At 45.1% G+C, this 25305-nt stretch overlaps 1 protein-coding gene across 1 annotated transcript in view; it reads right to left on the bottom strand.

Annotated features, from left to right (window-relative positions):
* LOC119374773 (dynein heavy chain, cytoplasmic-like) overlaps nucleotides 1-25305 on the bottom strand; it is a 106274-nt gene that overhangs the window by 14827 nt on the left and 66142 nt on the right. The window contains 20 exon segments of the mRNA XM_037644953.2: nucleotides 1412-1546; nucleotides 2404-2569; nucleotides 2680-2767; nucleotides 3473-3533; nucleotides 3685-3774; nucleotides 4392-4538; nucleotides 5058-5127; nucleotides 5264-5448; nucleotides 6140-6379; nucleotides 8520-8735; nucleotides 9433-9550; nucleotides 14086-14281; nucleotides 15339-15426; nucleotides 16312-16377; nucleotides 19153-19332; nucleotides 20382-20576; nucleotides 21437-21530; nucleotides 22686-23158; nucleotides 23732-23827; nucleotides 24735-24921. Coding sequence (XP_037500881.2) covers nucleotides 1412-1546; nucleotides 2404-2569; nucleotides 2680-2767; nucleotides 3473-3533; nucleotides 3685-3774; nucleotides 4392-4538; nucleotides 5058-5127; nucleotides 5264-5448; nucleotides 6140-6379; nucleotides 8520-8735; nucleotides 9433-9550; nucleotides 14086-14281; nucleotides 15339-15426; nucleotides 16312-16377; nucleotides 19153-19332; nucleotides 20382-20576; nucleotides 21437-21530; nucleotides 22686-23158; nucleotides 23732-23827; nucleotides 24735-24921 — 3091 coding nt within the window.

Here is a 25305-nt window from a genome sequence, read left to right as displayed (position 1 = left end):
CCCAACGTCAACGAACTTGCCCATAACCGTGCGCGAGAAATCACGTGCCGCGGCGGTCCGGGCGGCTCCGGAGGCGGCTTCACGGAGAGCTTCAGGGATCCCCTTGGCACCTTCAACGAAGTTACTTCGCACTATCAACTGTCAAGGCGGCGATACCCCCTCCCGCATTCCAAGCTTACTAGGCCACAGTCGTCGGTTCTCCGGATGCTGCAGGCAGGTTCCTTGCCATCTCGCAGCACGTTTAGCCACTTTGCTGAAGGCATAAATCCAGGATGCCCTAGCTGTGGGGCGGATAATTGTACACTCGCTCATATGCTCTGGCAGGGCCAGGCGTTACTTAATGCAAAGTTCAGCACAGAAGAGGACTGGGAGAGGGCTCTTAAAAGCCGCGAGCTCTCAGTCCAGCTGTCGGCAGTCCAGGAGGCCTGCGAACGGGTGCAGGGCCACGGTCTTCCAGTACCTGCAGGGGCGCGGCCCGCAACCGCGGCGGACCCTCCTTCGGGGGTTGTCTGATCGGGGTTCTCCAGGACCAAATAAAGTTCATTTCATCATCATTAATCAAGTAGTCCGGTGCTGCCGGTACCCAAGGAGCAACCCATGTATGTCAACTGAAAACTGCCATAGCAGTGTGACGACATTCTAACAGAAATTCTCCAAAGGACTTAATATTTTTCAGAAAAATTAAAACTGTTATTACTAAGGCCTGAACAGCCACACCTGTGACCGAAAACTGGAGCTGTAGTGCTGGGGGGCTATTTTGTAAGCGTTCTGTCGCAGAACGGAGGTGAGCACGGGATGAAACATCACTGGCGCTCACTTCTCACATTATAATATAATATTTAATATATTTAATATAATATTTAATAATAACATGGATAACCAACTCTTTACAGAAGGTGCAGTGCTTCAGTCTTGACACTCCTAGATTAGCAAGCTTCAGAATCAGCAACTGCAGCAAGGTCAGCGGTAACAGTTCGAGCTGCCTTTAACATACGAAAGTGGGCAATGCAACAAATTTTCAGGCACAATGCTATACAATGTTTATGGTCACTATGACCACGATAAGCGCACATTACACAAACTGTGTTTCACTGCGCAAGGAACAACATGACATTGAAAGACACACATAGCGCTCTTTCAATGTCGTTCTCATTCCTTCCACTGCGAAACATCGAGTTATGCTGCACCAACAAACCCAGTGCTCAACCTTAGTGAAACAGACTGCATGTAGCTAAAATTTAGATGGCCCCGTTATTTTATCTGTCCCTTCTATAAAATAACATTGGACTGCGATAAACGTGCAAATCAAGCAGCAGCTTATTTATCCTGCTTATAATATTTAAAAAATGTACCAGACTATGGCACAACATGTCAACCAAACAAATTTCTCTTTCCCCGATCTGAAGCCTACCTGGAAGAGGTCCTTAGTGATGATGCCGAGTCGTGAGGTGTGGTCCACTATTCCAGTCAGGTGGCTGTTGTTGGTCAGCACGTCATTATAGATCTCCAGGAAGAAGTGCAGCGAGTACTGGTACAGGAAGTGGGCCTGCAAAGACACATGGGACACATTGCAGGACTTCTGTGGCAGTTCATGCAGTGCAGAGGGTGAGGAAACATGTATAAATCCTCATCAATTAAACTGCTGTGAAGTCCTTGGTTCCTTCTTTCCAAGCTTGTCAAGTTCCAAGTTTCTGCCAAAGTACCTGATAAAGTACAATCGATATACAACTGTTCAGGCTCCCTAGGGAACGTGAAATATGCCGAAAAAAAAAAAAATGCGTGCCTTCTTACTTCCCTCAAGAGATCAAACAGCCAGAGTCAAGTCTTAAATAGCTGTTAACGTACGCCAGTACACTTATTAGGTGCCTCTGTGCTCATACTACTGTGACGATAGATTGCACATGCATTTGTGACAAATTAAGGAACATGGTTCCGTGACAGTAGCTCCTTTCCACACTGTATGCTTCACTGCAATAACTTGCATATGCTTGACAGCGCAGCATAACTGCATTGCGGCGAAGCTGACTTTTTGGAATCGTAATGGCTGCATTCAGTTTGATGCTCAAGGGTGCTAGTTTGGGACCGAGAAAATCAATGCAGCAGCAGTGATGGCTCCAAGTGACGCAGTTTCAGACCTGTAATCACGGCCGAATGTTTGCGAAATCTGATGCTGAAACTCTTCAGCATGCCAATATTGCAGGTGTCCCGATACAATGGCTCTATGAATGCAATGCTGCTGCAGAGTTTGTCTGAATCATTAGGCAGGTACGAAAAATCCCTAATTGACCATAATACTATATCATGTATCACTCTATCATGTTCGTTAGGCCTCTCAAACCTCTAAGTTTCACGAATGCTGTCATGCTGCTTGTGACAGCATATTCAAGGAAACAGTTGTCGCACCTGGTGGAGACCCTCGAGGGTGAAGAAAATGGAGGAGCAGGCCTGGGCCAGGGGCTGGTACTGGAGGGAGACGGCCTCCACCTCGGCCATCACCTTGTCCGTCTCTTCCACCTTGCGCGAAATCTCGGCCGCCTCGTTCTTGAGCTTCTCTAGTGTGCTTATCACACTGCACCATTGGGAAGGAAGGAATGTCACAACTACGCAACATCCGGAACCATGTGTCGACCACGTAACAGTCTGGGATGCATGCGATCACCGGCAATATTGCGGACAAACCTGTCGTCATCCAGAATCCTGCCTTTCGAGTCATTCAAGGCCTGGAGGAGAGACTTCTCCAGCTGCCGCAGCCGCACATGGAACTCTCCTATGTTGAAAACGAGAATCAGCCCATGATGAGCCATCATCTATGCTGAAATAACTCGCAGGAGTGCAGAGGAAAAACATCCGCATACAGTTGAACCCTTTCATAAGGAACATGCACAGGGGCGCGGTCCCCTTCTTTTGATATGAGGGGTCTCTTATAAGCAGGGCACGCCATGTTCCAATTTTTTGATCAACCCTTATTTCGACGTAGGCACTCTGGTGTCATTTGTCTGTTGCATCAGTGTCTCTTATAAAGGGGTTCAACTGTAACACAATTCAAATTACATGGTGAAAACAGAAAACAGCAATGCACAACAACAGAGCGTTTCGCTCATAGAAAAACTTCCGAGTATTTAAACAATGCGGGTTAATTGAAGGTGTATATGTGAGCAGCCAGATCGGTGGTGCCAACTGGCAACACAGAGATAAAGCACTCAAACGCAGAGCTATATTGCCATAAAGAAGTGTTGTTTATCTCACTGTTTGTGTAGATTTCTGGCAGTGATAAAGTCACGAATGTTTTCATGGCAAGAACATTCCCAGAATGATAAATAAACTTACCATAATTGTAGATAGATGAAGTTTCACAAGATGTCACTGATATCATTTACTAACCCTGTGTGCATTATGCTAAAGCCATTAGACAGACCAGTATATGAGACATGCTAGAACTCCGTAATGACTTTATGGAAGCCATGCCGCTCACCCTGAAGTTTCAGGAGGTCCGAGCGCTTCTCGTCAATGTCCTCTCGCTCCGCCTTCAAGACCTGCGCAAAACATTCGCAAACCAAGGAGAGAAATCAGACCTCGTTCATATTCTAGTGATTTCACAATTAAGCACGTGCTGCTTTCTTCATGATAAAATTTCCAAGTAACTTCAAGAGGGCACCACAATTTCTGCCGGACAGCCAAACCCACCTGATTCAGGCACTGGCTCTGCAAGCTGCTCCGGGTCACCGTGAAGTTGACAAAGGTTACCCTCGAACAAAGGTCGGGTGGGAACTCCACCTGGAGAGAAGATTTTTGTGAAGATGAACTCGTTACAAGCAAGGCAACTAACATGCAGAGGTCTTGCCGAAGGGTAACACCACAACACAGGGCGAACGGATAAAACCTAGGAACTGAAGAGGTACTAGTAGTGAAGACGTCAAGATCATTTATTGACAGACAGCTGTGCTTCCCAAGCACAACTGAGCTATTCTTGACACCAATAGGTAAGATAAGCAATCAGGGTTACAAAGAAAATACCAGGGACACACACACTGTTGGGTAAGTTGTACAACAAGTCAGGTTTGGCACAACCAACGGGAAGAATGTCACCGCTGCACTAACCCTTTGTAGTGGATGTCAAGGCAGTAATACAGCAACAAGCAGCCAACGATAGAAGCAAGTGCACGACACCAATGGTATACACTCAAACCTCATTATAACAAAGTCGCATCTGCCACGAAAATAACTTCGTTATAACCGAAAATTCGTTATAAACGTTTATTTGTAACACTGTAGCTATTACAAGACTATTCTTCATTTACTTCGTTATAACCGATAATTCGTTATATCCGTGTTCGTTATAACGAGGTTTGAGTGTATTATCAAAAGAGAAAAACCCAAGACGTGAAACTTACGGTTGGGTCACGGGTGGACAAGAAAATGCAGAACGTGGGTGACAAGTCAATGTCCTGGTCACCGAGCGTGATGAGGACACGGCCACCCGTCTTGCGAACTTCTCTGTTCAGCACTGGATTCAGGATCGGGTCATAGCTCTCCACATCCTGGACAAGTCAGAAGTTAGCCAACAGTTAGGACACAGTGGCAAATACCAAATGTAAAGCTCTAAACAACAGTGCATCAATCAATCTATCAATTTGTTTAATTTGTTTCATCAATTTGTTTAAGACATAAATTTAATAAAGACAGCATTCAAATGAGTGATCTAAGCATATTTACACTGCAACTGCTGACCGAATGGGCTGTAGCTGGTATGCTGACGATGAGACATTTGAGTCTTCCAGGACTCGCAAAGCTGGGTGTTAAGCCTTCCCTATGTTTCAGCAATGAAAAGACATCCTTACAGTGTAGAGGTTCAGCGGTTACCATGCAGCAAGAATTTTTGGTAAGCTGCCCCGTATATTCTTCAACATCGGCATGACATGCTGACTGATCCAACTGCTTACGTGTGAACTGTGGCAATACAATACGCCACACAACAATTTATTTTCAAGATATGAAAGATTGAACTAATGTCTACAGCTTCGCGCAGTGAACAACGTTGATAACGAGCCATATCCTACCTGAACAAGCAATGGGTTGCCGAAACGCAACGCACTCTCCAAGTTCTTCCGGAAGGAGTCATCTAGGAAGCTGGAAACAATATAATGTTTCAGTGCATACCACAGCAAGAAGATATCCGCTGCTGAAAAAATGTGATGGGAATCTGGCACACATTGAATGCTCCTGTCATTTCGTAAATGACAAAAAGCTTGTGGGTTTCTCGCACCTGGTCTTGGTAATCTTGCGCTCTCGGAACTCATTGAGGATGTACTTGGTGGCTTGACCGGATGGATCGATGATGAGTGGATAGCGGTTGAACCGCTTGAGCATGATGGCGTTCTCTGTGCAAAGGTCATCAGTTGGCAATGCATTCGCTTGCCAGCGGAGGCGTTCGTCTGCCGTCGACAGGTACTGCAATGCAACAGAAAAATGAATATGAATTTCAACAAAGAGGCTTGATTCACTAAAAGCACTTCTCACAGGTTGGCTGATTTAACGATAGCTGTCACGACGAAGTTTATCTGAAGAACTTCTTGACTGAAACCTGCAGTTTTTTTTTCTAATCTGAGAGTAACAACATGCTGCAAAGAGGCACTATTGCGCTTAAATGAAATTAGAGCCTGTAGAATGCAAAACATCATGCCGTCTTGCCTGTGCATTTGAATGAGTGTTGTGCTAGTCTTTTCCAAAGGTATACATTGAAACCTCAATGGTATGCCGTTGTGAAAAAATAAGAATGCACAAGCAATGCTTTGTCAGACATGTCCTTGTAATTACAAGTAAGTACTATAAGCCTCACTGCAGAACGTGAGGTAATGCCAGAAGGCTTCCATATGCTTCTCATGTCCCTCCTTTCCAATCACAACACGCAATTTCACTTTCAATTTCCCTGTTTCTTTAGCTGTTGAGTATACGCTGTAGCGAAGCGATACCAGAAAGAAGTCTGCCCTCCAGCAAACACTACAAAACAGCACGTTGTACACAATGTCATAGGCATTGACCAGCAAAGAGCTCTCATTCTTTTAGAATGTCCAAATGAGCTTGCACTACTAGCACGTGGTAGCCAAAAGGACACAGCAAAAAAACACCACGTAGGTCTCACCTCTGTGCGTGCCAGATCGAGGCGGAAGTGAATGCCTGCCTGTTGTAGGTGGGCGCACCAGTTGTTGAAGAGGTTCTGCCGGTACTGCTGGTCAAAGTAGCCAGCGTACGCCAGGAACGCCGAGCCAAGAAGCACATCGCCAGAGATGGTCGACATCTGGTTCTTGAAGGTCTCGCTCGTGTCTTCCCAACGCTGCTTCTCAGAGCTCAAGCTGCTCAGCAGGGCAATGCTGCGGTCCACCTGCATAACAGAAAGTCATATAGGCATCAAACACACAAGATGCTTCGGCAGTCCAACAATTCATTTTATTAGAAGGAAGTCAGATTGGCAAGGGCCCAACACTTGAACCATTTCAAAACAAAGGTTTCTATTAAGAAACTTGGAGCCACGAATGGAAGTGTGATAATTATGTCACAACAAAAATAAAATTACTATGTACTATGAACTGTAGCAAGTAAGGAAGACGATCGGCGCACTCTGAAGTCTCGCTGCCATTCCGTTGCTCATGCACAGATCGCTCTCTAGCAGTACCATACTTGTTGGTGCTAAGTTTGTCACTGCTGCGTGATGACCAATATGACAGGTATAAAATTTAAAAGCACAATGACTCAACTGCTGGACTGCCCTATCAACTCTCACATCTGGAGCAACTGTTGTAGCAAAAGCTACAGGTCGCGCAGACCAACCAGAATGATGAAATAGAAGACGAGCTCCTTGGCTGTTTGCTTTTAATTAGAGCTGTGCGAATAGCAAAATTTTGAGTGCGAAGCGAATTCGAATAATAAAGATTGAGTGCGAATCGAATCGAATAATTTTCGAATAATTTTCGAATATTTCTCAAACATTTTTCGAATACTTCGAAGTGAAATTACAGAGAAAAGTTGTAGAGAATCCCTAAGTATGTTCTCATCAGATAGCAACATGAAAGTGTTTCTTTTTGCTGGGTTGATGAAGCGCTGGCACGGGGTGGTGTTTCATAGTTGTCTTATCAAGAATGAGGCAATGCAGAGGACGAATTGTATTTATGTACATGATTTGGTGCAACCAAAGTGTTGCCGACAACACTTTACACGTGATAGGCAAAGATGCCAGTTCCTCAGCCTCTCCTCCTCTTTCAACTTCTGTGGAAGCCCAACTGATGTGGCGGACAAGGGTGTGCTCGCTTCAAGTCCGGAGTTCCAAATCTGCCTTGTAGACGTCGATATATAAGAACATCTGAAATTTTGAATGCTAAAAAGCTTTGGCGTCCAATTTTTCGGACTTCCTGCCCAAATTTCAGGCCCAAAACAGCATTAATTGAGCCCCCAACTCTACCACATCTTTCATCTCCATGTTGGAACCAGCGTTTTCTTGAGTTAATACATTTGCGACCGTAGCGGAGCTTGAAAGGCAGCTTTGCCGCAATACCGGGGTGTGATGAGGTGAAGCGTATTGAAAATCGAGGGAATCGGACGTTGACTGTCTCCCAAATTCGACCGTATCGGAGCTTGAAAGGCAGCTTTGCCGCAATACGGAGGTGTGATGAGGTGAAGCATAATGAAAATTGGGGACCACTTCCAATCGGACGTTGACTGTCTTTTGGCCAAGTTCGACCGTAACGGAGCTTTAAAGGTAGCTTTGCCGCTATACGGGGTTGTGATGAGGTGAAGCATATTGAAAATCTAGGCACCACTTCCAATCGGACGTTGACTGTGTCTTGGCTAAGTTCGACCGCAAAGGAGCTTGAAAGGCAGCTTTGCCGCAATACGAGAGTGTAATGAGGTGAAGCATATTGAAAATCTGAAGGGGTCACTTTCAATTGGACGTTGACTGTGTTTTTGGGAAGTTCGAATAGTTCGAATAGTAAAATTCCAGTGCGAATCGAATCGAATAGCAAACACTATTCGAAAAATATTCGAGATTTCGAATATTCGCACACCCCTACTTTTAACTGTCCTTTGCACAATGTTGTTAAAAGGATGCTTCATGAAAAAAGGATCAGTAGTGTGCGGTAAGCAAGGCTTCTACCTTTAGAACACGAAGCCAGTGCTTGGATACCGACTGTTCAACATGATTCCTAACCTTTACCACTCCGCACAAAGTCAGAGAGACTGAGCAAAAGTTCAAAGCCTGCAAAAGGAGTTGACAGACCTTGTCAAAGGTGTAGGCAGCTCCAAAACAAAAATTTTTACGCAAATGTAAGAATGCAAGCATTCTTACGCAAGCAAGTAAGAATGCAAGCATCCCTACTTCTGACCCTCATCAGAATGCTACAACCTCGTGTTCGCGAGTTGAATGCCTTAGTTCTGTCGAGCCAACGTAATAACTCAAGTTCAAACAAACTTTGAAACAGGGGTGCACGAGCACGTTCCCAAGTCTCCTACCCCTCACTCAAGCTCACCTTCGCCTGGACGTTGGCCAGGTCGGTCTTGATGGCTTGTGCCTGCGACACAAGGTTGGCGTACTCCTCCTTGTAAGAGGCAATGCTCTTCTCCAGCTGCACGATGACCGAGTCGATTTCTTCGGCGTTGTGCTTGTTGCTGTCTGCCTCAGCTTCTAGGCTGGCCAGTTCGTTGCGCAGGGGCTCCACACGCTTCAGCATGTCCGCAAAGTTGATCTGCACAGCAAGCACGTTTGCGCGTCTTTGTCAGGGGAACACTGATCACCGATAGAAAAAAAACAACGAGTAAGCTGAGTAAGCTTCCAATTTCAAGTTTTGTACCCAGACCACATCACACAAAATCTGTCCCATGCTCTACTAATAAACTGAACAGAGTGAAGCAGAAACGGTGGCCCCTTTCCATTTCTGGTATGCTTCACCACAATAATGTGTACACGTGAACCTGCAACACACCTGCGTTACAGCAAAGCTGATTTTTGGAAACCTCTACGACTGCAAGCATATTGGCAAGCAAGAGTGCCAATTCCATGCTAGGAGATTATCAAAGAGGTGGTCATGGTTAGTTTTAATCAGTGTCATTCAGAACCTGAAATCACTAGAGAATTTAAAAAAAAAAATTGGACAAAGGGTTTCAGCTTCTGGAATTTCAGATGTCCTTTTACATTGGCTGTGACACAAAGGCCTACAAATTATAAGGCGTATAAAAAATATGCCGACTGTTTTCAAGTAAGGACAGCTTTGTTCAAACACACTTTACATTGGATCAATGGGGCGTGTTGGCAGAGCTTGAAAGGTGTCCTAATTATTAAGTGTCCAAAAACTTGGTTGTTCACAGCATACAATCAAAGACCGTATTGTGCGCAGTGTTTCCACCGTTACAAACTACATTCGACGAGAAAATGGCAACACTCACCTGAGCAATGGCCCACTTGACCATGGGCCCACAGGCAAGACTGGCACGGTTCACCTTCTCAAAGTTGAACTCGGGGTTGTTCAGGTATTTGGTCTTCATCTTGTTCCGGATGTCATCGCTACGCGTTCAAAGTAATGTGCACACAATTCAGTGGGTGACCCCAGCAAAAAAAAAAATACTTCCGCTTTCACATTTCAATAGCATTTCAACCAGACAGCTGTCACACTTATTGTTTAAAATGTAATTTGATTAAGTTAAATTATACACAAAAGGAGGAAAAAGAAAGGGAAGAACATAAAAAAAATGGTGCTGCAAAACTCAAAATGTGAGTTGACAGATATGTTTCCTTTTCATTAGCAAGGGTAATTAACATATATATTCAACAAGCTATGCCACTAATTATATTTAACTCATAATATACCACCAGCTGGACATGCGAAAGCACTCAATTATGATGAACTGGCAAATACACATGTGCCAACTCAGCTGATTGCTGTTGCGTGCAGTGAAAATCCGGCTGTTTCACAATTCGTTCTTCATAAACATGGCTGCAAAAAGCCACGATGAGTACAATAACTGTACCGCTGTTATGACATGCCAATCCACTAGAGAACTACAAGTGGACTTGACCAAATGAATGCACCGACGAGAGTGCTGCTAAGTTTCGTGAACCAAGCACGAGTGTCTAAATTTTAACTATAATTACAAAAGCTTTTCATTTGTTTTCAGCTTGCTTATAATTTAAATATACAGTTTAAACTGTCCTCACTTTACACAATAATCACTACTGTGAAAAATGGTGCTAAGAGAATAGAGCAAATTCAACATCTCACAGCCCCACACAGGGTTCGCAGCAATCCTTGCTGAGAAAAATTTTCAAGGACTTGGTAGGCCCTCAAAAAGAATTTTGAAGTACAAGGCACCATGATGCCCAGCAGATGGAAAATATAACATTGTATTAACAGCAAAAAGTTTTTCTTTCACTGAATGCGAAATGAAAATTTGATTGCTTATCCTTTTTTGCTTACTAAGCGCAAAACCCTGCTCCCTGCAACAAAGATGCCAGCCAGATCATACTGGCTGGACTGCTGGCTTGCGTGAAGCTCAAGACCAGAGATGTAAATAAAATCCAGTACGCTTAGCCGAATTCAAAGATAAAGTTTTAAGAAGGTTTAAGAAGTTTTAAGAAGGTTTAAGAACTCCGTGAAGCTTTGAAGGTCTTCAAAATGGCAACTTCTAGTGCATTTAAGAATTTTTGAAGGGCTGCTACAAATCCAGTTCACAACACCAATACATGCCTTCTCACGTGAGACTGCAGATTCAATAAAAAAAAAAAAAGCGGCACACATTGGACAAATCAGCAGATGCACATAAATGACAGCGAAGGAAAATGGATGCAGAACAGCACGATGACCTCCCTTTGAGAATTTATCGCAACTGCCTTTTTTAAGCCGTCGCTTCGGGCAAGATGGTTCTACATCATGTGAGCATGTTACATTGAACAAAAGTGCCAAGAAGACGGCCCGGCCTTGTCTTGCATTTTTCATCTCGCGTTACGCGCTGGTTTAACGCTGCTATCCTGTGTTCCACTTTCCACACTGTTGTTATGGCAACACATGCTTGCACCAAAGTTCGTCACCATGGCAACAAGAGAGAAAAATGGCAGCAGTGGAAACGTAAGAGAAGGGATGCAACCATCCCGGTTTCGTGCAATCCCGAACGCTTTTGCTTTCCACAGTATCTGTCCCAATCAGTGCAGAGAAAGTAGAAGCGTTGCAAAGAATGTTGAGAAAAAGAAAAAACCTTGCAGAGCAGATTCGTAAAGGAGAGCAGAAAAAAGAAACTACTGGTGTGTGTGCGAAGGTGTGCAGAGAGTTCTGTGCAATTGCCAGTGCGCAGTGCGAGGAAAAAAGTCTGCCCACATAATGTTAGAAGCGTACTGACACAATTTCAGAATGTAGAACCTCTGTGATATGCTTCTTGCGAGTTAAAGTATGACATTTCGAGACGTGAACAAGATTACTTTTAGCCGATGGCGATAAGGATGGTTAAAAAAATGCCAGATTTGAAGTTATTGATGCTATCGTGATGCCATTACACAGTTGCCGATATCAAGTTGCGATAGTGATGGGGGCGAAGATGTTGAATGCTTTGCGCATTTATTCTATCTTGGGTGGAAGTCAGGGTGACAGCATGCATGGAGTGAATTGGCATATCACGACGTCATGACAAATTCATTCTACAAAGTGTGCCACCTAAACTTGGTTCGCAGAAGTGTGTATTACAGCGAATTATTTAGGGCGCTCTGGTGTTCTTCCTTTAGACAGCTGTTGGGGCATTTTTGTTGAACAAGGAAAAAAAAAGATTTCAGTCTCGTGTCAGCAGTGAGTACTGCATATGTAGAACATGATGCGCATAAAGCGCATGAGCCAAAGTTCTGCGCACGTGCTACATACAATAACATTCTTGCGCACGAAACGTCATTACGGCCTCAACGTATGTAGTACTAAGACTTGCAGTTACTACGCTTCGTTATCTCCAGCGTGAGCAACATAACCTCGGCATGCAATTAAAAACCTGGAACAAGTCCTTCTGGGCTGATTCTGCTTTTTCACCACCCCCGACGTGCAAAAAAGAAAGAAGCTTCTGTGCAGAACAGTGCGACCCGTTGCTCCCACAGCTCTCCGCAGCTTACGTGATGTTGTCCGTGCTGAAGTTGACGATGGTGTTGACGAACGTGTCGCCCAAGAGCACCGAGCGGATGGCGCGCCAGTCGTGCGCGGGCTCGCCGAGCAGGAGGCAGATGGCCTCGAGCGTCGTCTTAACGGGTAGCGGCGGATTAGCCATGCTCCGCACTTCCACCAGGTGCTGGCGCTTAATGCCCTGCACCGCTACGTGCCGAACGTGTACCGTGAATATCGCGGCTAGCTGCATTAACCCTGACGTCGGTATACACCATTACACCTAGACATGCTGCAGTATGTTATAACGAGCAGCGTTTTTCAATCTCCACATGAACTTTAAGGAAGACTGCACTATTTCACTTTTTGAGCTAGGTTACTTGAAGCTATAGAACGTATTTGCGAGATAAAGTGAACTGCATCACTGAGTAATTAAATGAGCTTTACCAAATTGTGGAAATGACTCGAGAACATCTCGAAATTTACAAATTTGAGCCAGCGAAATTGGGAATATATTCAACTAGTGCTGAAAAGACGTTGCGTGAAATCAAGAAGCACATGAGGCACAGCGTTCAGTTCAAGTCCAGCATTGAATCCTGAGCTGAAGTCTAGATCTCTACCCTTGACGTACAGGGTCGTGTCCTGCATGGCATTACTGCAACATATTACATGACAAGCCTTAACTACAGAGGCGTTATCACATTCTTGTGTTCAGAGCACTGGCATGCTCAAAGGAGCTTATTTGCCATTCATATTAACAAAGTTCTGTGCCAACTGAATTTCTACAGTGTGGATTAGAAAGATTGTACTATGTTGAAACGCAAAGAATTGCTGCTAAAAATGATTCAGACTAAATAAATAATGTTACTATCAGGAAAAATTACATTATTTCATTGCATTATTTCATTGCAAGAACACTTATTTCAATGAGTATATGTTTTTATTATTACTATTATTTTCTTTCTCTTTTTTATTTTTACTATTCATGGACAAGCAGGGCATCTATACCTATAAAAATATTTTTTGTCACTAACGGTAACTATAAAGAAGTTCAAGTAAAATCTTTTTCAAGTTCGGGAGCCCTGGAGATTTGAAATACGCAATAAAAAAAAATTATCCTGGGGGGTTTGCATTTGGTGAAAAGATCCGACCATAGAAGGGTTTAATGTGTAATTAGTATTACTGCTCACTAGAATGTAAGCAAAGTAACAGCCTAACACGTTAGCTTTCTCGCAATGAAGTATGCACTGCCTTGCAATCAGTTACCAGAAATTTGATGCATTCATGAGCAGTCTATCATAATTCATGCCCCATTAGAGGTTACGCAACAAAGACAGTGATCTGATGCTTCAAGCAGACACCTTCGCAATGCACAGCAAAATTCTTGACTACCGTCAATCTAGACTCAACCTAGACAGTCTAAAGTCAAATTTGAGCAATTAAGCGAAAGCTTTCGTCTATACGGCTGGATGATGTAAGCCATAGTGAGAAATTGCAGTCAATGTCTTCCACGACAGTCATAGATCTCGTGAGCTGGGGTTTCGTATGATAGACAATAATGAATTGCAGTCAATTGCAGTCAACATCCGGTACTAGTTTGAAATTATGGCGAGTCTTGACGTTGAGAAGATTCACTAGAGAGCAGAATGTGGAAGCTGCACGCTGGACGTGTGTGAAGTGAACTGTCAAAAGAAAGCAAACTGGAAGGACTTTGAAGAAGAGGTCAGAAGAAGCAGGTCGAGAGAGGCATTTTAGCAGAAAACATGGGGCTGTACGTGTTAGTAACAGACACACACAGAAGAAAAGAAGCAAGCAAACAGAACAAAGAAAGAAAGCATTTCAACATTGTGGCAGAGGCATAACCGCTTCCCTCCGGCTTTCCACTGCTGCCACGTTTCTCTGTCAAGAAACAAGATTCCTTTGTTTCGATGCCACGTGGCCGCCGTTTGTCAGGCCAGCTCCTCCGACATACGTGATATCGTCTGTGCTGAAGTTGACGATGGTGTTGATGAAGTTCTCGCGGATGATGACGGAGCGAATGGCCTTCCAGTCGGTCGTCGACTCTCCGAGCAGCAGGCAGATGGACTCGAGGGCCATCTTGACCGCAAATGGTGGGTTGCCCATCGACCGAACCTCTACCAGGTGCTGCTTCTTGATAGACTTCACCGCTGGAGGCGGTATGGCGAAGAATAAGAACGGCATCGTCGTGACCTGAAGCCTGACACTCTTCCGAGAATCGATGCCTTTTCATTACTTACTGTTCACTTTCCACGAGTGCACGGGCCATGTATTTGAAAACACTCGGCATGCATTTCATGCTTTACCATGCCTGAATAAAACGGTGGCTTCCACAGGATTGATTTGGCACATTCAGAGTTCCTGTGCTTCGAGTAGGCAATTAATTGTCCCTCGAGCTGCTATCCGTTAGCTTCCTGGTTAGCTTAGATGGCAGAGCAACTGCCCCAGAAAAACGCCGGTCCCGAGTTCGAATATCGGACGAGGACGGAAGTTTTCTACAAATGGGAAGCATTCTCTTTCAGGAATCTGCATGAATTTCCTTGTAGCTTTGACTACAAACAGGCGGTTGACAACATTCCCATTCATAAACTTTCTTCCAGCCCGTGGACTTGCATAGTACTGATGTGACAAAGGCGGATCAGCCCATCTAGAATGCATCAATGCACTGACTTCTACCAGACAATTAACAGCAAGCCAAAGGTGTTTCACTTTAGCTGCTTTCGTTCTGGCCTGACAATACTGCTGACACACAGTTACGAAGTCGAATGAGCATGCGCTAAAGTGTACCTCCTTGCCTTCACCCGGCTGCTGTTGAAAGCAATGCTTACGTGAAAATGTGTCATACAAATCGATGCTCTCACATCGCCTAAAGTCTTTGTACAAGTGGGCATGATACGAGCCAGCTAAGTCCATGCACAGGATAATCATCATAATTTCTGTGGTGGTTTTATGTGCCTAAACAACAACATGATTATGAGGCACACTGTAGTGTGGGACTCCGGATTACTTTCAACCACCAGATGTTGTTTCTGTTAATGCGCACCTATATCTAAGTCAACAGGGACTTTTACATTTTATCCCCTATCAAAATGCAGCCACCATGACCTGGAATGGAACCCGTGCCCTCGCGCGTGGCAGCGCGACACGTAACCTACTAAGCTACCATGGGGAGTTTCCATGCACAAGATCATGCAAGCGCAAGCTTACCCTGCTGTGCTTCAATGACAGCGGGTTCGACTTGTGCCAGGTCGGCCATGACACTGGCACGCTTCTCAGCGATGATTTCTTCTTGTTTCTGGAAAATAAGAGATGTGGGGGAAAGAACACGACTTCAGCAATACAAAGGGCTCTGGTTTAGCTCTGAACATCTGGAGCTACAGTCGGCTGTCATTATAAATGAAGTGCTTGGGGCGTTCAATATACTTTGTCACTCGGGTCGTCGCTGTTGTAAAGGTCATGTTCCATAATGTTCACAAAACTGAATAGACCCGTGGAACCATTCATTCAAAAGTAATTTTTATGCAGAGGCATTCACTGCACATACACTACTGTATTTCAAGCTGCGTTAGGAAGTTTGGCAGACAATAAATTTTTCCCCCTTGCTGACATTTGAACATAGTCGTGTGTGGCTGTATGTTGAAGATATGAACATGACTTCAAAACTGATACAGTGCAGCCAAAAAAAAAGGGGGGAATTCTCCGAGAGCGCACCAAAGCAGGTCAACCTCAGCAACAGCCAGTGCGAAGAGCAATGAATTACCAAACAAATCATTGACAACTCTCTAGTACGTTGTCAAATGCTGAACTGCAAGAGTTGCACTGTCGTTGTGCAGCAGCGACAGTGGCAGTTGGCAACAATATGGCTGAGCAAAACTATGGCTGAACAACAGTACACTGAGGTTTAAAAAAATAGAAGTGCCAGTTTTGAACAAGTGGAATATACCGTATTTACTCGAATCCAGGCCGGCCTCGATTCTAAGCCGACCCCCGAAATTCGCAAGGCAAAAAAAGAAAAAAAACCTATTCATTGTACTCAAATCTAAGCCGACCCTCCCACTTTTGCACATCGTTTTTTCGAAAAAAACATCGGCTTAGATTCGAGTAAATACGGTACTTTAAGCAAGAAAGGTTGTGTCATCCAGTTGTCACTGCAGTAAGTGTTACTAAAACCTGGACTCACCCTGAGCTGAGCTTGGATCTCGTGCGACTGCACTTTCTTCTTCTCGGCCTCCTGTTGGTCTTTCAGCTGCATCATGTCATTGGAAGAAAAGATATATACACACAAAATATTGGTAATGGGATCTGCTGTGCTTATGAAGTGTCATTACAGCTGCAAATATGCATGCATACATGCATGCATTGGCAATGTATACATGCAAGCATGTTTTCTCTCTGTAGCCCAGAGCAATGGCATATCAGTGCTCTGGAGTGTGCCAAACCCACTGCAACAATGTACAGCAGACCCTGTACAGCAGTGCTTAAATGGAACAACTGCCTGCATTATGATTTGTCACATACTTGAATTCTGCAGCCTTGTTCATTTTTAAGTTAATTAAACCCCTCTTAAGGGGGGACACTGTACTTGAGAGAGAAATGCTAAATTTTTTCATGTATTTAAAAACAAACTTAACAGTATGATTCAGTTTTTAATGCCGATTTTGAAAATGTAATTATTTTTTTTCCTATGTCAATTAGTTTTTGAGATATCTTAAAATTAATTACCCATTGTTTCCAGGTACGGTACACAAAAAAATTTTTATTAGAGAGCTACTATTGACACATGCCTAGATACTAATGAACATAAGGCACACAGGGGTAGGAATGCTTTTTTGATCTGATGATCTTTAGTTAGGTTGTAGCACCTTGATTTTCAGTGTTGCAGACACACCCACTTTATGCTCCAATTTTGTGCCAAATATAAAATGTTTGAAGATATTATTCAAAAATTCACAACTACCCCTGTGTGCACTACAGATAGAGCTACATGCCACAACAAAAATGACAGTCCTAGCTGCTCTGAAGGCAGAGATATCTTTCTGGCAAGTTTGCAACTGCAGCAAAATTTGAATCCTGAGAAATCGTGAAAAAACACAACAAGTCCATTTTGGGCAAACTCTAGCATGGAATAGTCGTGTATTTACTATAATTTACAATTTCAGCATTCTCGGTAGGCACCAGGCAGGTAGTCCTTCTGCTTTGAGTCCCCTAAATGCCTTTTTTTCAACGCCCGCTGCATGTTTTCTACAGAGGCACGCTTGCGAGCTGATGCTGTTGATCTGCGACGGTCTTTTTCTGCTATGCGTTTTTTAGCCGAAGGTCCAGGTCCAGACACATTCATTGTAGCGAAGATCTCATTCAGCGCTGTTTGGTGATTGCCAGTGGTCTTCATAGCGCGCGTGGCAAGAATGTTCACAACGAACGGGTTACACGTTTTTCCGCTGTTCACGCGCGGCGAGCTCCACACCGGCGCGTTATCACCGCAGATCTCGCACGACGTAACAATCTTTACGGCGAGGCCGTATTCGCGCTCACCTATGCGCAGACACATCGCCGTCGCACCCTTTGCACTTCACGTTTGACTGCAGAGCGTTTAGAGCGTCGAGGCTCACCAGAGCGAAGCGCGTCTCCATCACATCCGAGCCAGCCGCGGCGTCGTCCGTGGCAGTGTCGTTTGCACAAGCGAGAAGACCCGATTTTGGCGTGATGGCCGGCGTTTATGCTAGGTTCCGGAGTTTTACTTCCGCGTCCTTCTCGATCTTCAACAAATCAGCGGGCTCCAACATGACGGTGTCGCGCCGAAACGTCTGTCGAACGTGGTCACTGTCAAAGCCGCTTTCACCCGCTAGGCCTAACCCAGTCAGCGTCTTCGGGGGCGCTTGGCACGGGAGGCAAACTACCGTCGACATCTTCTGAAGGTGATCGGCGCTTCTTTTGAAAGTTGTACACTTTCCGTTTCTTTGTCCGCCCACCGAATTTGTACTTCGTAGCGAACTTTGGCGTCGAGTTCGGCATGGTTGCGCGTTTCAGCCGCGTTGTCCGACGCGAACTCCCGCGGCCCGAGCAGACGACTGTGGAAATCTGCCAATGGCGTGCGCGCTCACTGTCACGTGCACTGGTAGACCAATAGGACCGCGCATCGGGACTAGCTTTTCGCGGGCTTTTTCTTAGTGGCCGCTTGGCGTATGCAGTAGTGGTGGCGCGAAAAATAAAAAAGAAACGCGGCTCTTTCGAACGGGACCAAGATGGCCGCGATCAGAGACGTAGAATGGCAGCTGCGCGTCCTGCAAGAAAGCCCATTTTTGCGCGTCCATCGAGAAATATTCGCGTCACGTGCATGATATAAAACGCTACTGCGGCTAAAATATCAATCCAGGACGCGTGAAAATTTGCCAGATTATGCATCAGTCACTGTAAAATCCGAAAATAACATTTTCAAAAAGACGATTTTTTTTGCGATTTTTCGGTTTCTAAGACCCGTGTCCCCCCTTAAATGGAACATAATTTACTCGTCCCTTCAGGTTGCATTCAAAGAGAATCTGTATTGTATTAGGTACGGCCAAGGTCCCCCCCACCTTACCTTGAGAACATTAACGAGAGCCACTAGAGAACAGATTTGAGTTCTCTTAGATTTTGACACAAAGGTGCTGTGCAAAAGATACGGATTTTAAATGTCATGATAAACATCCATATCTCAATGTCGTAATAAACATCCGTATCCATGCCTCATTCCTTTATTACGGGAGTTGGCTCTCCTACAATTTGGCTAACAACGCTATGTGTGACAGGCCCATCCTAACAATGAACACATCACTATTTCCTTCGTAAACGGGTATAGCTGTTGACTGGTATACAAAGCAATTGCATCATTTCTGCAAGGGGTGTAAGCTAAGACCTGTTCTAGCATATGACATTATTTTGAGCTACAAGTTCACTCGGCACCGGCAGATTTCTTATGTGCACTACGTTGATTCTTGAACACAAGCCCAGTGACATGCAACAAATGCAACCACGTTCCCCTCACCATCTCCTTGAGCTTGGCGTTGGCAGCCTGGTTCTTGGCCTCCAGCTCACGCGACTTCAGTGCCAGAGATTTCTGCAGCTCCTCAACCTGCTCGACTGTCTCGCGGATCTTTTGCAGGCCTACGTTGAGGTGGAGCTGCTGCTCCTCCAGCTCTGAGCGCTTCTCGTTGAACAGCTTGACCTGGAAAGCAATGTTTGCAGTCCCATTGACATGACAAAAAGCGAAGTCTTGACTGTCGCTAGTACAAGACCACGCCCCAGGTACAGTCTGCAGTAGCTTTGACTTCATGGAAGAGATGCATGTGGTCTTAGCTAATGCCTGTACCAAGCTGGTCTGTCTTCCAACTCTGCCCTGTCCTGTACTGAGACACCATAGACAGCTGTTATGCAACTCACAGCCTAATTAAGAAGGATGGATAGCTTGGCAGGTTGGTAATTTATTGACAAATTATTGAAGCACTAAAAGCGAGTTATGAGAGAATCTGCCTTCTTATTCTTAGTCAATTGTTTTCACTGCTTTTATTGTTTTTTTTTAACACTTTGCTGCTAACATTGCAAGAAATCTCCACCAACTTTTTTTTTGTTCAGTGCAGGCCTTTTTTTATAGTCGGATACAACTTAAGAAGTCGAGAAAGGCCCCCGCCCAGATGACCGAAGCGCGGCAGCCGATGGCCTCAGCAATTAAAGAAAATAGTCCCGCTCGTGCTCTTGGCTATGTTCTCTGAAGGTGGGGCCACCGGCCGTCCGGCTCATGACAATCTGGGGGCGCACCCATTGGTGCAGGCTTGTATGCATCCACCTTTCAGGAGGAAATGCCGCAGACTTCTAAAGTTGTATCCGACTATGGATGTAGTTCAGCCAAATGAGATGAGAAAATAATGACCTAATGGTATGTTTCTATGCTGACACCAAGGTATGTTGTATACACCAGGCCACTCATCATAGCACTCATCTCTCCATCAAACAAGGGTGCCTTGCAGCAGTCCAGAAAATAATGCACAGAAGATCCAGCCATATAAAAATGGCAAAAGAGCATTTTCTTTTCACTACATTATGTTGCATCGCAACTATGATGTGGTACAAGTACGCTGAAGAGCTCGTAGGCACAAAACTGAAAGAAGGATTCTAAGTGGCCTTGTTCAGTTGATGATTAGCCCGAAAATAGGGTCAGGTACATTTATCAGCTCTACCATGGACACCGCGGATGCCATTTTTCAAGCTACTACTCACGTAGTGGTTGATGAAGTCCAGGTAGTGGCGGGGCGTGATGGTGATGGACCGGGCGCCACGCTTGGCGAGCCGGCTGCTCGCCCTGTGCAGCGTCTGGTGCACGTACACAAAGGCATTAACGATGGCGCTCCTGTGGTCAGGGGGCAGCCTCAGGCCAGGCACGGCCACTGGGAAGTGCTCCGCAGGCACCGAATACTGGAAGAGGTGAACGCCAAAATTGCGATCGAGCAGATACAACATACACAAGTACCACTTGTTTGTGGTTTCTGTCTCACTAACGTTACAAAAGGCAACAGTACACACAGTTCTCGGGGTCAACCTTGTACGGCACCGAGACACAATGAAGTTCAAGAGATTCAACAGGAACAATCGAACAGGACAGCGCACATCACGCATGCTAGGATCATTGCAAGCTACTGTTTCCGTTTGAACTATGCCATAGCAGGCTGAAACTGTGTTATCCCTGATGAATTCCCTGTTCCTTAGTGTAACCAACAATGAGACCAGTAGAATCAGGCACGTATGTGTTGGCAAGTCAAGCTCTAATTACACAGCAAGGGCCAATGTCATGATCACAATAACGAAAGTCCTGGCACATGGCAATGTATAGGCAGTGACTGCTTGACTTCAAGTTACTGTATTTTCTCGCATATAAGCCGCACAAAATTTTTTAAAATTTGGAGCTAAAGTTAACATGAAAAACACAAACTCTGGTCTGCAAAGGTGGCTTCATGGCAGTCTTTGCAAGGAAGCTAGCTTCGCGGCAATGCACGGAGTCAATTTTAGGAAATATTCCGTAAATTGGTTTTGAGGGTGTAGATTATACGCTAGAAAATATGGTAACCAAAAAATTGAATTAGGAGGCCAAAATAACGGCACGTTACTGTACTGTTAAAGCTCTCGAAGACAGCCCAACATGCACAAGACCAAGAAGCGTACAAATGGGAAAAGTGCCTCATATTTGAATGAGCTAGTACTTTCATGGTTTGAATGAGCTCTTTTTTTGTAGTTTTGTAGAAACTAACGTTTCTTCAAGTGCATATTGGTGCACTTACGTTGGTCCGGTCAATGTCCAGCTTGGAGGTGAACTCTTTGCCCACTTGGAAGAGGGCGTCGTCTGACCAGTCACCAAACCAGTTCAGGACACACCTTCACAAAAGTAAGAAGTAAGAAGAACAGCTGAGGTGGGAAATAACTGGCCAAGTCGTGAACACCAAGTTTGGCAAATCGCAAATACGTTTAAATGAAAAGTTACTTTCAAAGTACCGATCAATACAGTCAAACCCCGCTACAATGAAATTCACGGGACGCATGAAAAAGTGCGCTGCAGTGGAATTTTGTTGCAGTGAAACGTCACACGCATCTCTCCCTTGATGCCCTGTCTCATCAGATTGCAGACCCAACAGAGAGATTACCTTTGCAACCTTTAAAAGTTTAAGGTAATTGGCTACACAGACACATTATTCTTAACTAGCAAAGCCTGAACGTTTAGAGAAACCATATGATCCCTCAATCAAGTCAACATAACTGAACGTTTCCATTAGTCCTTGTTTCTCCAGCTCAGTGTCTCTTAAGGGGAGACACTGGTCTGAAAACTGCTTGTCTCAATTTTTAGTATTTCTGGCTGAAATTTACACACAATATGTATTTTCGACTGCTGAAAACAAAGATGCAATCACTTTTTGTCTATCGTGCACGGATTGTAAGATATTGACTGTTCCATACACTTGCATTCTGCCCAGACTTTTGACAACTTTCTCACAAAAGACCTTTATGAATTTGATATCACTGCATTCTATAAAGACCAGAGAGTGCAACATAACCATAACTTAATTTTTAGCTGTATGCATTCAAAAGTTATGGCCTTAACAAGTACACTAATGAGAAATCAGAAACTGTTGCTTATTTTTACTGCTAATTAAATCACAATTATTAATAAAGATGTTGTAATTTCTTGGTTTTCTTGCACTAATCAATGCATAAGCTTTCAAATACTGCAAAAATTATCAAAATCGGACTGCTACATCAAAAGATATTGTGGGCAACAGCCTATAATGTGATGAAAAATGTGGTTTTGAGAAAATGAGAAAAGAAGTTTAGAAACATGGTGGAAGTTTAGAAACACTTGTCGAAGCGTTGGCTCCAGCGAACACACCCCATGTTCAAGAATTTTCCATCTCTTCTAGCCTCCACCTTCGCCTGAACTTCTGCCTAGCTTACCCTTAAGCCAATCCAGCACACCAACAATTAAACATTTTCACTAAAGCAGCACCTCCTCTCTCCGCAACAAGGCTTAGCACCCACCTGTTGAAGAGTGCTGGAGATGTGGCCGCCCTGTCCTTGAGTCCCTCGGAGGACGGGTTCATGGTGAACACGACGTGCAGGTTGCGCATCACCTGCCCCGTGAACCACTTGTACAGCTCCTCGCTCGAGTCCAGCATGAGTCCCTCGCGCTGCGAGCCCTCCTTGCACTGGGTCATGAGGGCCGCGTACTCGTCCCCTTCGAACAGGCCGGGCACCTCGCCGTTGGCCAGGAGGGTGTTCATGCGCTCCAGGAAGGACGAATCCAGCACGTTGCCCTCGTCCAGGATGAAGCAGATCTTCTCGGCCTTGCACCCGGCCCGGCGCAGCACCGACCGCAGGTCCTCGTCAAAGTCCGCCGCGGTGTACTTGTTGTGGACCTTGATCTGGAAGACGCTCAGGCCGTTCATCCAGGCCACAAAGCGCGACAGCGTCGTCTTGCCCGCGCCGCTCACGCCGATCAGCAGAAGGTGACCCTGCCGAGGTGGAGAGAGGTGCGTGGTGGTGTTATGTCTCGTTATGCTGGTGTTTTTTGTTGAGCAGGCAACTAAGTCATAATGTACAGTTCTGCCAGCATAATTTACACGGAAGAGGTAATGTCCATGTCTGCGTGGGTCCCACCCTTGTCACCAATGTGGTGTGGGCGTTAGCCGCTGTGGCGTAGTCGACACAGAAGTCGACACCAGAAAACAACAACCCTTTATCAGACAACGCTGATGTATATTTACGTGCAGTAGCCCCTTGGTGGTGGCTTACGGTCAATGTAGAACAGAAACTAAAGACATATCACAATGTTTCATAACCAACGTTCTGCCAAGAGTAAACCATCTGTAGGTTGAGGTCCCGTTTTAACTTCCTAAAATTCGGTAATCTGACCAGAAAATGCCACGTTAACTAAATAGCAACCGAGATCTTCCCACAGCATGGCTCATTAAAGCTATGTTCGTCACGGCTCTGGGGCGAAATTCTCCCAGCTAGTGATCTGCCTCTAGTATCCTATGCATTTATGGTACAGTAAGTTAGGAAACTACAAGAGGCTGCCCTTTCACCTGTGGCTGCCGGAAGATACGGTCGATGCGGAGCACGTGATCAAGGACCTCGTTGAACAGGACCAGCTGCACATCCAGCTCCTCTTCGTAGAAAATCTGAAAATTGGGAGGTTGAAAAACAAAGAAATTTCAGAATAAACGAATGTAGAACCAAGCCACATGGACACTAACGTAGCGTGAGTCAACGGCGTATTGCAGGATACCTATTTGCTGAACAATTCACATTAACAGCAAATAAAATAAATACATAAAAAAATTTCCCCATCTCCCACTAAAGGGAAGCATGTGGGGATGCAAAGGAGCGCATGGGTCGACTTAAAGTTCCGTTCATCACGGGCACCTTGCCCGATGCGTCCTTGCATGTGGAGCACACCATGAATTCACTGTAGTTGCTGTTGCTGTTACTCGTCCCGAACTCTTGTTAGAGCACGCCACGCGGGTTCATCGCGCGTCTGCAGAATCTCATTCCCCGACGCCATCACGTGATTGCTGAGAGAGTGTAAGGGGGAGAGGCCACAGCGTCTTACCCAGTTCCTTAAACAGGCCCGAACACGCTAGCACGTGCCGGCACACGCGGTTTTGTCTGCGTTACACCAAGCTAGGACAGCATACGGCAGCCCGGGCCCCTAACGTGCTCTACACGTATCATCATCAAGGCGGTCAAAGAACAAGACGAAGAAGACTTCTCCTTGGCGCGAGCACGCGCTCAATATGTTACAGATGGCAATGGTAGGTTTTAGAAAGCGGACGGTCACCAATGGAACTATGGACAAAGCCCAGCGCAAAAGCTGCTTCGCATCTAAAATTAACTGTTGCTAAAGCTAGCGTATCTTTCTGAAAGGCATTTGTCATTACTGGATAATATTGCAAACCACCCAGCAAGGTGTACATCTCTTGAGCATAGAGAAACACAGTACATTGTTAATACTTCTGTTAATGAATTAAGTTTGCTGTCACGGTCATGCAAAACATTATTGCCAGGATGAAAGAGAAAAGGCGGTACCTTGAGCCTGGCCTTGACGTAGTTCCGCAGCTCGTCTCGCTTGACGGGAACGTAGTCCTTGGAGAGCCAGTTGCTGTAGAGGATGGGCCGCCCCAGTGCCTCATCCTGGTTGATGTTGGGGAAGTGCTTCAGAGCCACCACATCCACGTTCTCATCTGTCCAGGCACGCTCCTCATCCTCAACCAGTCTAAAGAAGCACACAAAGACAGCGAGAAAATTACGACAATCGAAAGGAGACTCGTTAAGATCACACATGTGATGATGTCACTAAGTGAAGAAGAGAAAAACCGTAGTTTTGTGCTTGTGCTTGTCCGACGTGTGCATCGACTATGGCACCAGTGTATGCTTTATCTATGTGTCACCAGTTTGCAACATCCGTGGTGGGTTTCAATTTCCATTAGCGTTGCTCACACACCATTACGCAGCTTCGTTAGACGTCGTGAATGCTGCATGCTGCTTGCGTATTGTGGCAGCGCAGTAAGCTTTATTTTCCACCATTGCAGTGGTGGCCCAAGTTGTCAGCTCAGCTAAAACAACACCAAAGGTATGATAAAGGAGCTATGGCATAGGA

This window comes from Rhipicephalus sanguineus, chromosome 11, assembly GCF_013339695.2.
Source record: "Rhipicephalus sanguineus isolate Rsan-2018 chromosome 11, BIME_Rsan_1.4, whole genome shotgun sequence".
In the NCBI taxonomy this organism is placed as follows: domain Eukaryota; kingdom Metazoa; phylum Arthropoda; class Arachnida; order Ixodida; family Ixodidae; genus Rhipicephalus; species Rhipicephalus sanguineus.
This window is presented reverse-complemented; position numbering and strand designations above follow the sequence as displayed.